Source organism: Rhinatrema bivittatum, chromosome 9 (assembly GCF_901001135.1).
Source record: "Rhinatrema bivittatum chromosome 9, aRhiBiv1.1, whole genome shotgun sequence".
NCBI classification, from domain to species: Eukaryota; Metazoa; Chordata; class Amphibia; order Gymnophiona; family Rhinatrematidae; genus Rhinatrema; species Rhinatrema bivittatum.
In genome coordinates, this window is record NC_042623.1 from 234,054,426 (window position 1) to 234,067,366 (window position 12,941).

Genomic DNA, 12,941 nt, shown 5'->3' on the forward strand with positions numbered 1-12,941 from the left:
TTGACTTTGGATCTATTAAAGTATATCTCAGAATGGTGATTTAACATTTATCCTGCACCAGTGTCTTGTGAGACTACAATTACCCCAATATTGACTGGGTAAATGTATCATCGGGACACGCTAGAGAGATAATGTTCCTGGATGGAATAAATGATAGCTTTATGGAGCAATTTGTTCAGGAACCGACGAGAGAGGGAGGAATTTTAGATCTAATTCTCAGTGGAGCACAGGACTTGGTGAGAGAGGTAACGGTGGTGGTGCCGCTTGGCAATAGTGATCATAATATGATCAAATTTGATTTAATGACTGGAAGAGGAACAGTGTGCAAATCCAAGGCTCTCGTATTAAACTTTCAAAAGGGAAACTTTGATAAAATGAGAAAAATTGTTAGAAAAAAACTGAAAGCAGCTACAAAAGTAAAAAATGTCCAAGAGGCGTGGTCATTGTTAAAAAATACCATTCTAGAAGCACAGTCTAGATGTATTCCACACATTAAGAAAGGTGGAAAGAAGGCAAAACGATTACCGGCATGGTTAAAAGGGCAGGTGAAAGAAACTATTTTAGCCAAAAGATCTTCATTCAAAAATTGGAAGAAGGAACCAACAGAAGAAAATAGGATAAAGCATAAACGTTGGCAAGTTAAATGTAAGACATTGATAAGACAGGCTAAGAGAGAATTTGAAAAGAAGTTGGCTGTAGAGGCAAAACCTCACAGTAAAAACTTTTTTAAATGTATCGGAAGCAGAAAGCCTGTGAGGGAGTCAGTTGGACCGTTAGATGATTGAGGGGTTAAAGGGGCACTTAGAGAAGATAAGGCCATTGTGGAAAGGTTAAATGATTTCTTTGCTTCGGTGTTTACTGAAGAGGATGTTGGGGAGGTACCCGTAATGGAGAAGGTTTTCATGGGTAATGATTCAGATGGACTGAATCAAATCACGGTGAACCTAGAATATGTGGTAGGCCTGATTGACAAACTGAAGAGTAGTAAATCACCTGGACCGGATGGTATACACCCCAGAGTTCTGAAGGAACTAAAAAATGAAATTTCAGACCTATTAGTAAAAATTTGTAACCTATCATTAAAATCATCCATTGTTCCTGAAGACTGGAGGATAGCAAATGTAACCCCAATATTTAAAAAGGGCTCCAGGGGTGATCCGGGAAACTACAGACCGGTTAGTCTGACTTCAGTGCCAGGGAAAATAGTGGAAAGTGTTCTAAACATCAAAATCACAGAACATATAGAAAGACATGATTTAATGGAACAAAGTCAGCATGGCTTTACCCAAAGCAAGTCTTGCCTCACAAATCTGCTTCACTTTTTTGAAGGAGTTAATAAACATGTGGATAAAGGTGAACCGGTAGATGTAGTATACTTGGATTTTCAGAAGGCGTTTATCAAAGTTCCTCATGAGAGGCTTCTAGGAAAAGTAAAAAGTCATGGGATAGGTGGCGAAGTCCTTTCCTGGACTGCAAACTGGCTAAAAGACAGGAAACAGAGAGTAGGATTAAATGGACAATTTTCTCAGTGGAAGGGAGTGGACAGTGGAGTTCCTCAGGGATCTATATTGGGACCCTTACTTTTCAATATATTTATAAATGATCTGGAAAGAAATACGACGAGTGAGATAATCAAATTTGCAGATGAGACATAATTGTTCAGAGTAGTTAAACCACAAGTAGATTGTGATAAATTGCAGGAAGACCTTGTGAGATTGGAAAATTGGGCATCCAAATGGCAGATGAAATTTAATGTGGATAAGTGCAAGGTGATGCATATAGGGAAAAACAACCCATGCTATAATTACACAATGTTGGGTTCCATATTAGGTGCTACAACCCAAGAAAGAGATCTAGGCGTCATAGTGGATAACACATTGAAATCGTCGGTTCAGTGTGCTGCGGCAGTTAAAGAAGCGACGGCCTTATCTTCTCTAAGTGCCCCTTTAACCCCTCGATCATCTAACTGTCCAACTGACTCCCTCACAGGCTTTCTGCTTCGGATATATTTTAAAAAGTTTTTACTGTGAGTTTTTGCCTCTACAGCCAATTTCTTTTCAAATTCTCTCTTAGCCTGTCTTATCAATGTCTTACATTTAACTTGCCACCGTTTATGCTTTATCCTATTTTCTTCTCTTGAAGATCTTTTGGGTAAAATAGATTCTTTCACCTCCCCTTTTAAGAATGCCAGTAATCGTTTTGCCTTCTTTCCACCTTTCTTAATGTGTGGAATACATCTAGACTGTGCTTCTAGAATGGTATTTTTTAACAATGACCTCGCCTCTTGGACATTTTTTACTTTTGTAGCTGCTCCTTTCAGTTTTTTTCTAACAATTTTTCTCATTTTATCAAAGTTTCCCTTTTGAAAGATTAGCACGAGAGCCTTGGATTTGCGCACACTTCCTCTTCCAGTCATTAAATCAAATTTGATCATATTATGATCACTATTGCCAAGTGGCCCCACCACCGTTACCTCTCTCACCAAGTCCTGTGCTCCACTGAGAATTAGATCTAAAATTGCTCCCTCTCTCGTCGGTTCCTGAACCAATTGCTCCATAAAGCTATCATTTATTCCATCCAGGAACGTTATCTCTCTAGCGTGTCCCAATGATACATTTACCCAGTCAATATTGGGGTAATTGAAGTCTCCCATTATTACTGCACTACCAATTTGGTTAGCTTCCCTAATTTCTCTTAGCATTTCACTGTCCGTCTCACCATCTTGACCAGTGGTCGGTAGTATACCCCTATCACTATAGTCTTCCCCGACACGCAAGGGATTTCTACCCATAAAGATTCAATTTTGTATTTAATCTCATGCAGGATGTTTATCCTGTTGGACTCTATGCCATCCTGGACATAAAGCGCCACACCTCCTCCCGGGTGCTCCTCTTTGACATTGCGATATAATTAGTGCTGTTGGACCTGAAATACATGTCCTATTTTACTTTAATTTGGCTCCCACTCTTGTCTTCAAATCTTTGGGCTCCCTTTTCAACTGGGTATAGCTTTTTTCTGGAATTTTTTTGTGGCTGTGCAAATAGGTTGAAATGTTAGTATTACAAATATACATTGGTAAGTTTAATAAAAGTGACACAAAAGGAATTATGGATGGATACATATTTCTGATTTCTGTTTAACATTTAGATGCTGATTTGTAGAGGCTTCATTAAAATAACCAATTTCTTCTCTTTCCTGTGTTGAAACAACTGTTGTTTTCAATTTGTTTAAGCTTAGGCTGTACAGCTAAAATGACCAGCTGGTTTAAGGTGACAAGGAACAGATGAGCCTTTCTTGTTGTTCTCTCATGTTAGTATATTTTGCATCTTGAACTTGTTTTGCTGTTAAAAGCATGCTGTCAGACTTATAGGACAGACGGTGTCTGTGAGAGATTTATGTGACCTTGCAACAATGTGTTGCATTTTATGAAAACATTACTGGCTTCTGGAGTTGTTCACGGTGACCTGAAGCTAATTAATACTCCAGTACTCAACTATGTAGGGTGACCATCTCCAGAAGTCTATAATGCAGTGAATTGTTGGAGGAAATAACGATACACAAAGATGTAAATCATAAAATAATTTATAAAACATTTGTTTTAGAAAAAGCAGTGCTTCTAAGTTCCAAAAGGAACTGTAAAGACTATAAAATTTAAACCCAGTGTGAGAGGATGACTTGAAAGTTTGTCATATATCTATTAAATTAGTACAATAAAAAGGCACCGCCTGCAACTTGTTTGACTCTTAATTCCATGTATCCAAGTGGATTAACACGGTAACAAAAATTCAGTGGTTAATTGGAAAGCTATCTCATTAGATGTTCACTATTCGTGGAGTATGGTTTATTAGATATCGAAATGAAGCAATTATGGTTGGAAAGTCTAATTGAATGTGTTTATTTCACAAAATTTGGGAACCATTGGAGAGAGATAATAGTACATAATGGCCAATGTATTTGTCTGTATAGGCTTACTCTTTATGGCCAATCATGTATATTATATTTTTAACATGTGTTTTTTAGATTGCTTTATATTCATTATCCAAGTCATGGCTATTTCTGTGGTGACTATTTTATTACTCTTCCATTCTTAAATATCAATTGAACTTAAAATAAATAAATAATTAAAAGAGCAATGCTGCCATCCCATGCCTAAGTGACTCCAGTATTCTTTTTCTGTAGGTGAACAGTGAAAGTTTAGAAGAAGTGACACACGAACATGCAGTGACTGCCTTAAAGAACACATCTGATTTTGTGTATCTGAAAGTAGCAAAACCAACCACTATGTACATGAATGACAGTTATGCGCCACCAGACATTACCAACTGTAAGTTTGTCATGCATCTGCTGTTCAGTTGTTTGGGTTTTAACTTTCCTAAAGATGTGAAATTTTTGAGTTGTTTGTTTGCCAATCCTCTTAATACCACCTAAGTCAGAAACAGAAAGGTAATTTCTACAGAATCCCACGGTTTACCCCAAATTAAAAAAAATATTTGTACAGAAATGTGTTGACTCATTTTATGCACTGGAACATGTTTCTTTTTTTCTTGATTCTGAGACAAAAAAAGCAAAACACTTGCTTTGTGCTGTGATAAAGGAAAAGTGCCTTACCGTAAATTTAGATTTTTTTTCATGTCACTGTATTGTTTTGTATGAATTGGAGTATTTCGAATTGTTTCTTTCTCTGAATATCTTGTGTTTTTTCTTCTTGGTATCAGTAGCAATCTATTTTAAATTTCACCTTTATAAAATTTAAATTAGCATCTATAGAATGTTCATGAAACTGTTTTGTGCAGCTCTGACATTTGGTTTGCAAATGCTTGAAGTTTGAATGTTTTAGTTTGTTGTAGTTTGCAGCAACTTATTTAAACACTGATACACAGAGCCTCATACTCCTGTAAATCAAGATTCACATTAAATGCTTTTCCCTCCATTTCCATAAGTATAGCTTATAAATTAATCTGCATTTTCTGAGTATGTCTGTGTAAAAAAAAAACCACTCATCACATTGCTAAAGATAGCCACTGTTAATTTCCTTGAAATTATAGATGTTTTCATGTATCTAAACACATGGCTCTGCCCAGCTTTGATGTTTGTTTATATTAATGATTGCTATTTGTCTGCTATAAATAAGCCTATAGGTACATACTGAAAAAAAAATCGTATGGCAGCAACAAATGAATCAACTGATAGCATTTTCTTGTGTTTGATACTTATTTCCTATATTTGCACTATACATTTGCAGGGAACCATTTCAATCCAGTTTGCTTTTAGTTCAGCTTAGTTAAAATGCTTCTTTAAAGTAGCATTTCCATTTACTGTCTATTATAACATAATCTTTCATTTCCTGTTCCTGAATCAAAAGCTATTACTAGCATTTTCCTCTCTTGGTGTAATCCACAAATAAACATTATTGATCTGCAGAAACAGATACTGCTGTGGGGGGAGAAGTAGGCTGTGACAGAATGAAGGTTGAAGAGTATTTTGTTTGTGCTGTTGTGCAAACAGAGTTTTTTTTCATTTTTCTATTATTACCAGCCTAATATGAGTAACAAAACTAAGCCCAAGGAACTTGGGGGTACCAAAATACCTGCAAAGGTATTTTAAGTGGAATACTGATGAGATGGGATAGAGTAGAGTGTTTCAAGAACATACACAAAGAAACGGCTGACTATTTTATCCTTGGACTTGCCATTTCATTTTCCATTTATGATGAGATTTTATTAAAATATGCTAATCCGCAATTTAAAAAAGAGTACAATAACATGATCAATTTACACAACAGTGTAATCACAACACTAATCCTAAAATTCCTTATTTCCTAATCCTGACCAGTTAAACTAATTCCCCCATTTGCATTTAGTCATTCCCCAATCCTGTATAACAGCTCCTTGTTCCTACAGCACATTGGCCAGCTCAAGCCTAAATCATTTTTAAAAATATCCTTTTCATAGAGCTAGTTGGTTTTTTCTAAAATGTAGATACTTAATGATTTTACGCAGCCTTTTAATTACTTTTAAGATTTAAATGTCCTGGAAGATCAGGAGAACAATGATTCCTAAACCCTAATCACTGCACAGAACCATCTTGCTCTGGAAAAAAAAGTATAAATTGTTTCCACATTCTTTAAAAATCTCTTTATAGTTGTGAAAGAATTGGAAATTTAACAGTAGACAGAAAAATTAGGCTAACGAACTATGTTAAAAGCCTACTCATCATGCAGTGTGGCAAAAATCCATTTGCTAATGGCAACCATAAAAAAAAAAATAGCCCCCCAGTGCAGGTGCCATAAAAATAACAGGCACCGAGGCAACCATCTGGGTGGCCGCTCCTTCCCTGCGCACCCTACTTACCTGCAATCATTGGGGAGTCCTTGCACTGGCATCGTGGCGCAGTGGGTCATCCTCATCGCTAGCAGTGACATGGCCCCTGTCGACTGGTCCAACACTGGGCATGATAACGTCATGTGTATGCAACCCAGCGCTGGACCGTGTGATTGGCCAGAGGTCATGCCATGATGTCAGTCGGGGGAAGGCGCACCAGGAAATTTGAAAGTCCCTACTGCGCTGAGGCACTTCCTTTTCCTCCTTGGCTCTGAGTGCAGTGTTTCCCACCCAACCTACCCAGCAGTCAGGTATGACTAGTAGTTAGTTGTGAACATACTTGTTTTGTTGCTCTGGGGATGCCTGAGCTCGGAAGGAGAGTTGTAGAGCAATGGAGGCGATGGCGAGTGGGGAGGCACCCTTAAGGAAGTTGGTGGCTAGGGCCACCAGGGGTTTACAATAAACGGGGAGGATTTGATATCGGGTCCAGAAATTGGCTTTGACTGCCAGGAAGGAGATGGGAAGGTCCTGAGTGCTTGCTGCATGGTGGCTTACCCAGATGGTACTCCCTCCCCCAGCCCCCTGCATATCTTGAGTTCATGGGAGTAGGACCTCATTGTTTGCTTGGGCAAATGCTCCCTGATTATATCCAGGAACACCTACCCGAGAACAAGCACAATTAGGCACATAAGGCTCAGCATCCCAGATTAGATTCCCTTGTTAGGCATCTAATAAACTGCTACAGCCTCTTTGCATCCAAATATACGTCGTGTTATTGTTCCCTGTTCTTATTGTCTGGGATGAACGAGGGTGGGAGATAGGAGGGGGCAGGGAAGCCCCAGGTGTCCGGAATGCCTCCGTTACTGATTTGGTCCACGGGTTTCTATTGGATCAACACACAATAGCTAACTTTGAGAGAGGATATCTGCTGTTGTGTAGAGGTATACTATATAATAATTTAGATGTGTATGTGGCATGATTAAAGGAAACAGTTATTGAACTAAAAATGACCTTTATGCTAAGTGAAATTGTTGTAGTTCAGCTCATGGAATCTACTATATTATAAATATTGTCCCAAGTTATGTCTTTAACACACACATTCTATATCTGGTTTCTCAGATTGGCTGAGGCTGCATTCAGAATAAAACTAGTTTGATTGTAGATCTGTAACTTGTGACAATGTTATGGACATGGCTGCTTTTTGGGGTTATCCAGAAATACAGGATTTGCTTATAGGATTTAGTTGTAACACTAGCTCAGTAAAATGTTAACTACAGGATGGTGGTTACTACTAGAAACCATAACAAATTAAATTGTGCCCATAATCTGGGGATTTCGCTGCATTCATAGAATCACAGTTATAACCTGCAGAATCTGGGGGGAAATGTTGCACACTAATAGATGGGCAGACTGCTGTTTTCCCTGATTCTCATTGAACTACTTGTCATTTGTAATCTGTCTGATAAACCCAACCCAGGAGAAATCCCTACAGCAGGGCTTCCCAAACCTGTCCTGGGAACCCCCACAGCCAGTTGGGTTTTCAGGATACCTGTAATGAATATGCATGAGATAGATTTACATAACCATGGAGACTCTGTGTATGCAAATTATCTGATGCATATTCGTGGCAGATATCCTGAAAGCCAAACTGGCTGTGGGGTCCCCAGGTCAGATATGGGAAGCCCCACCCTACAGCAAAGGCAGAGTTTATAATAATCCCAGGATACTGACTGAAAGACTTTCAAAATGATGTGTAGAGCATAATGGACATATGGTTTGCCTTTTATTGATCATCATATTTTATCTTCCTTTACTTAAATTATTCTTGCTTTGCTTTTATTTTTTGTAAACCATAGGCAACAATTACTAGAATTGTTTTTCTGTTCATTTTATATAAATGGTCCTCTAGTTTGTACTGTTTAAAGCAGAGCTGAATACATTGTACATTTACGCATCAACTTTGTTTTAGCCATATAGCAAAGCTTTAATTTGACCAGCATATACAATTGTTTTATCTGCTTAGTATCAGTATTTCAGCACATTGCAGTTTGAACCTGGAGAGAAACAGTAAGTCACTGATTGATCAATGAATTCTTACTGAGAAAATAAGCAAGCACTGCAGCATTGTGTGCTAATGGTGTGAATATTAACAGCAAAATCACAGGAAGCCCTAGAATAAAATGAAATACAGCATTGTGCTAGTTTTCAGCCAAGGCAAGAGATTTCTTTTATTCATAACTGGGGCATGTCGTAACTTCTTGCAATTTGCCTCTCCTCGCCCTGTTCATAACAATGGCACAAGCATATAAAGAGAGCCATATAAGCAAAAACCTGAATAATAGCAAGAACATACAGAAAAAAAACTCATGTAAACCTAACATTAAGTTCTTTTAACAGACTGGCCTGCACCCTCACCAGTACCCAATTTTGACAATACTTTTTCAATGCCGCCCGCCTGCTGCCACTATCCCAGTGAGTTAACAGCCCTCCAAACTTCTGCGCCATGAAGGTTGTACCTACTGGCGCCTGACTCCATGAATGCCGCCATGGCAGCTGCTGGCCTTGTGCAGTGTGCCTCTGCCTCACCAACCCCTGGCTGCCCTTGCAGGCTTCACTTATATCTTTTGACCATGCCTCCATTTGGCTACCACAAGACCGGCCACCTATCTTGTCCTGTGCCATCCATCACATATTTTGACCAGGCCTCATTTAGGTCTACCCACACTACCCCTACCCTGGTCTTTGGTCCTTTTATGCCAGGCTTCCCTTAATGGCCTGACCACACCCCCACCTATTAATGGACTGACCATCTGCTATCATTGGCCCTCCTGCTCCAGGTGCCCCACCTTAGTCTTTCATACTTGAACCCTTCCCTCTCTCTCCCCAATAATGCCAAAGCTTCCCCCTATGTCCCAGTGTGGGCCCCGCCATAATAGGGGTCAGTTACACCGCCCCTACATCCCCACTTAACTCGCCAACACTTCTGTGAACATTTGCAAGGAAAAGATAAAGAAATCCATGCCCACATCAGACCTGCATAAGCCTGCGCAGCTAACGAATTTATCCTTATGTACATGTCAGCCTGTGGCTCAGACCCATGAGCCCTCTTCTTATTCTGCTTCCATCTGCTTTTTTCAGTGCTTTTGATAGAACTAGCCCCTCTCCGCACTAAGCGAGGGAAATTGTGGGACCAAACCAACATCACCACAGGCCAGAGGGCCTTGATCAATATCAAATCCTTCTTGATGCCAATGATGAAGTCGATATTTTTAAACGAGAACATAAGAACATGCCATACTGGGTCAGACCAAGGGTCCATCAAGCCCAGCATCCTGTTTCCAACAGTGGCCAATAAAAGCCATAATAATCTGGCAAGTACCCAAAATCTAAGTCTATTCCATGCTACTGTTGCTACTAATAGCAGTGACTGTTTTCTAAGTCAACTTAATTACCGGTAATAGCAGATAATGGACTTTTCCTCCAAGAACTTATCCAATCCTTTTCCTCCAAGAACTTATCCAATCCTTTTTTAAACACAGCTACACTAATTGCACTAATCACATCCTTTGGCAACAAATTCCAGAGTTTAATTGTGCGTTGAGTGAAAAAGAACTTTCTCTGATTAGTTTTAAATGTGCCACATGCTAACTTCATGGAGTGCCCCCTAGTCTTTCTATTATCCGAAAGAGTAAATAACTGATTCACATCTACCCGTTCTGGACCTCTCATGATTTTAAACACCTCTATCATATCCCCCCTCAGCCATCTCTTCTCCAAGCTGAAAAGTCCTAACCTCTTTAGTCTGATATATGTATTTGGTGCAAAGGAGGACCTACACACTTAGGTCATTCCTTTTGGAGTTGTCCAACAATTCAAATATTTTGGAAGAAAGTTTACCATTCTGCAAATAGAGTTGTGGGATATAAAATTCAATTTTCTTCACTAGTGGCACTGTTTGGAATCTTTCCAAACTCATTTAAAAGAAATAAAGTTTCGATTATCTGGATTACAAAAGTTTTTTTGTTAGCTTGCAAAGCTATACTAACAGCATGGAGAACTTTAGAAGGGCCTTCTATATTATTATGGCGCTCTTCTATAATAAATCTACTAACAATGGAAACCTTGGCTATTAATCACTTGTCTATCAAGACAAGAAGAGAAATAAATGCAGTCTGGCTTCCTTTTATTTTAACCTTACCACATGAATCTAAAAGTCTCTTTTTAAATCGTATAGATATGATATGTGATCCTTGTGTTTCTTCGGTGCAGGGAGGGGGAAAGAGGGATGGGGGGGGGGGAAGGGATGGGGGGATGTAGGGTTATGGAAGGAGGGGTAATAACATGGTTATGGGTTAAAATAATATTTATTTAATATGTAATAGGATATATATTATGTATCAAATGTTATGCTTTGGTAATGTTCATTGTTGTATGATATATAATAAAAACAGATTTAACATAACTGATTCACATTAACCCATTCTAAACCTCTCATGATTTTAAACATCTCTATCATATCCCCCCCTCAGCCGTCTCTTCTCCAAGCTGAAAAGTCCTAACCTCTTTCGTCTTTCCTCATAGGGGAGCTGTTCCATTCCCTTTATCATTTTGGTCGCCCTTCTCTGTACCTTCTCCATTGCAACTATATCTTTTTTGAGATACGGCAACCAGAATTGTACACAGTATTCAAGGTGAGGTCTCACCATGGAGTGATACAGAGGTATTATGACATTTTCCATTTTATTCACCATTCCCTTTCTAATAATTCCCAACATTCTGTTTGCTTTTTTGACTGCCACAGCACACTGAACCGATGATTTCAATGTGTTATCCACTATGACACTTAGATCTCTTTCTTGGGTGGTAGCTCCTAATATGGAACCTAACATTGTGTAACTATACCATGGTTTATTTTCCCTATATGCATCACCTTGCACTTATCCACATTAAATTTCATCTGCCAATTTGATGCCCAATTTTCCAGCCTCAGAAAGTCTTCCTGCAATTTATCACACTCTGCTTGTGATTTAACTACTCTGAACAATTTTGTATCATCTGCATATTTGATTACCCACTTGTCGTATTTCTTTCCAGATTATTTATAAATATTTTGAAAGTACGAGTCCCAATACAGATCCCTTAGGCATTCCACTGCCCACTCCCTTCGACTGAGAAAATTGTCCATTTAATCCTACTCTGTTTCCTATCTTTTAGCCAGTTTGTAATCCATGAAAGGACATAGCCACCTATCCCATGACTTTTTACTTTTCCTAGAAGCCTCTCATGAGGAACTTTGTCAAACGCCTTCTGAAAATCCAAATATACTACATCTACCCATTCACCTTTATCTACATGTTTATTAACGCCTTCAAAAAAGTGAAGCTGATTTGTGAGGCAAGACTTGCCTTGGGTAAAGCCATGCCATATTATTGCCTAGATGGATAATGATAATGTCCAGCCACAGAAGCTCTGTGGCATACTGAAGGATGGTAGGTGTGACTTGGTCCCACCTCCTTTTCCTAGCCAGAAAATGGTAGCTTTGCTCCACAGTATTCCCATTTGTGTGCCAGCACTCTTTGCCTTGGCTCTGTGTTACCAGTAAATGTATGAGTAACCTAGAATTCAAAATTGACGTTAAAGTGACCTGCTGCATTTAGATCCTTACCAACTCGAGGGATCAGTGAGGCCCATATGTTACATTTGCACCTGCTGGACTGCCAGCGTCCTCTAGATTTGATCTGTACCTCGTTCAAACAGATGCTGCTCGCAAATGACATTGCCCAATTCAGAAGGAATGAGTATGAAATTCGTCTGGATCCTCCCCCTATCACTGCCAACCTTCTACAGAATATACTTGTGAACTGGTATTGTGACAATGCTGATCCATCCTGATGTTTCAGTAAGGGTCCAGCCCCTGGTGGGCGCACCCCTAAATAATTATGCACAGGCCTAACTGGACATGTAATCACCATGTGAGCAGAATGCAAAAATACCAACCAGCCTGCTGCGTGCTAGTCATTTTTTTTACCTAAAGAGAATTTGCACCGTATTGGGTGCAAGGCTACAATCAGAAACCCTGGTGGCTGCCTTTTCCCAGGCCAGTAGTTCACTAATCCTAAAGGCCCTGAAAAACATCAATGAAAAGGCAAGAGTCCACAATTTGATCTCAGAAGTGTCCCAAACTAGGGGGGGAAGTGACGTCATCCCAGCAGCATGGACGTCTGAGTCGAAAGCTCCGTTCCCATTCATCCTGCATTCAGCAATAAAAGCTATCTAACGGCGAATTTTTAATTCTGGACAGCATTAGGGGTTGTCTAAATCCCTGCAGATGCATCCCAGGAGGAAAACGGCGGATCTAAAAGCTTTCTCCTACGAACCGGGAGGTTCCCGTTTTGCGGCCTTGAGTGAGGAGCCTGATTCGGGAGCTCCTGAAATGGCGGACGTCAGGCCGCAGGTTGATTTGCCGGCTATCGAGGAGGCGACCGTCGGAAAAGATAAGCAACACAGTTTAGAGGCGTCCGAACCTACCAAATCGGATTTCCAACTCTGGTTTCGGGAAATACAAAGCGACATTAAGTCCATGCGCTCAGAAATGCAGGCGGCGCTGACAGAGTTTCGTTC

The 12,941-nt window shown here is 39.6% G+C and overlaps 1 protein-coding gene across 17 annotated transcripts in view; it reads left to right on the top strand.

The window, feature by feature from the left end:
- The window catches only part of DLG1 (discs large MAGUK scaffold protein 1), an 890,153-nt gene that overhangs the window by 459,092 nt on the left and 418,120 nt on the right, over positions 1-12,941 (top strand). For all 17 annotated transcript variants that reach the window (XM_029615884.1, XM_029615888.1, XM_029615886.1 and 14 more), the window contains one exon: positions 4,180-4,324. In XM_029615884.1, coding sequence (XP_029471744.1) covers positions 4,180-4,324 — 145 coding nt within the window. The remainder of the gene's footprint in view (positions 1-4,179; positions 4,325-12,941) is intronic.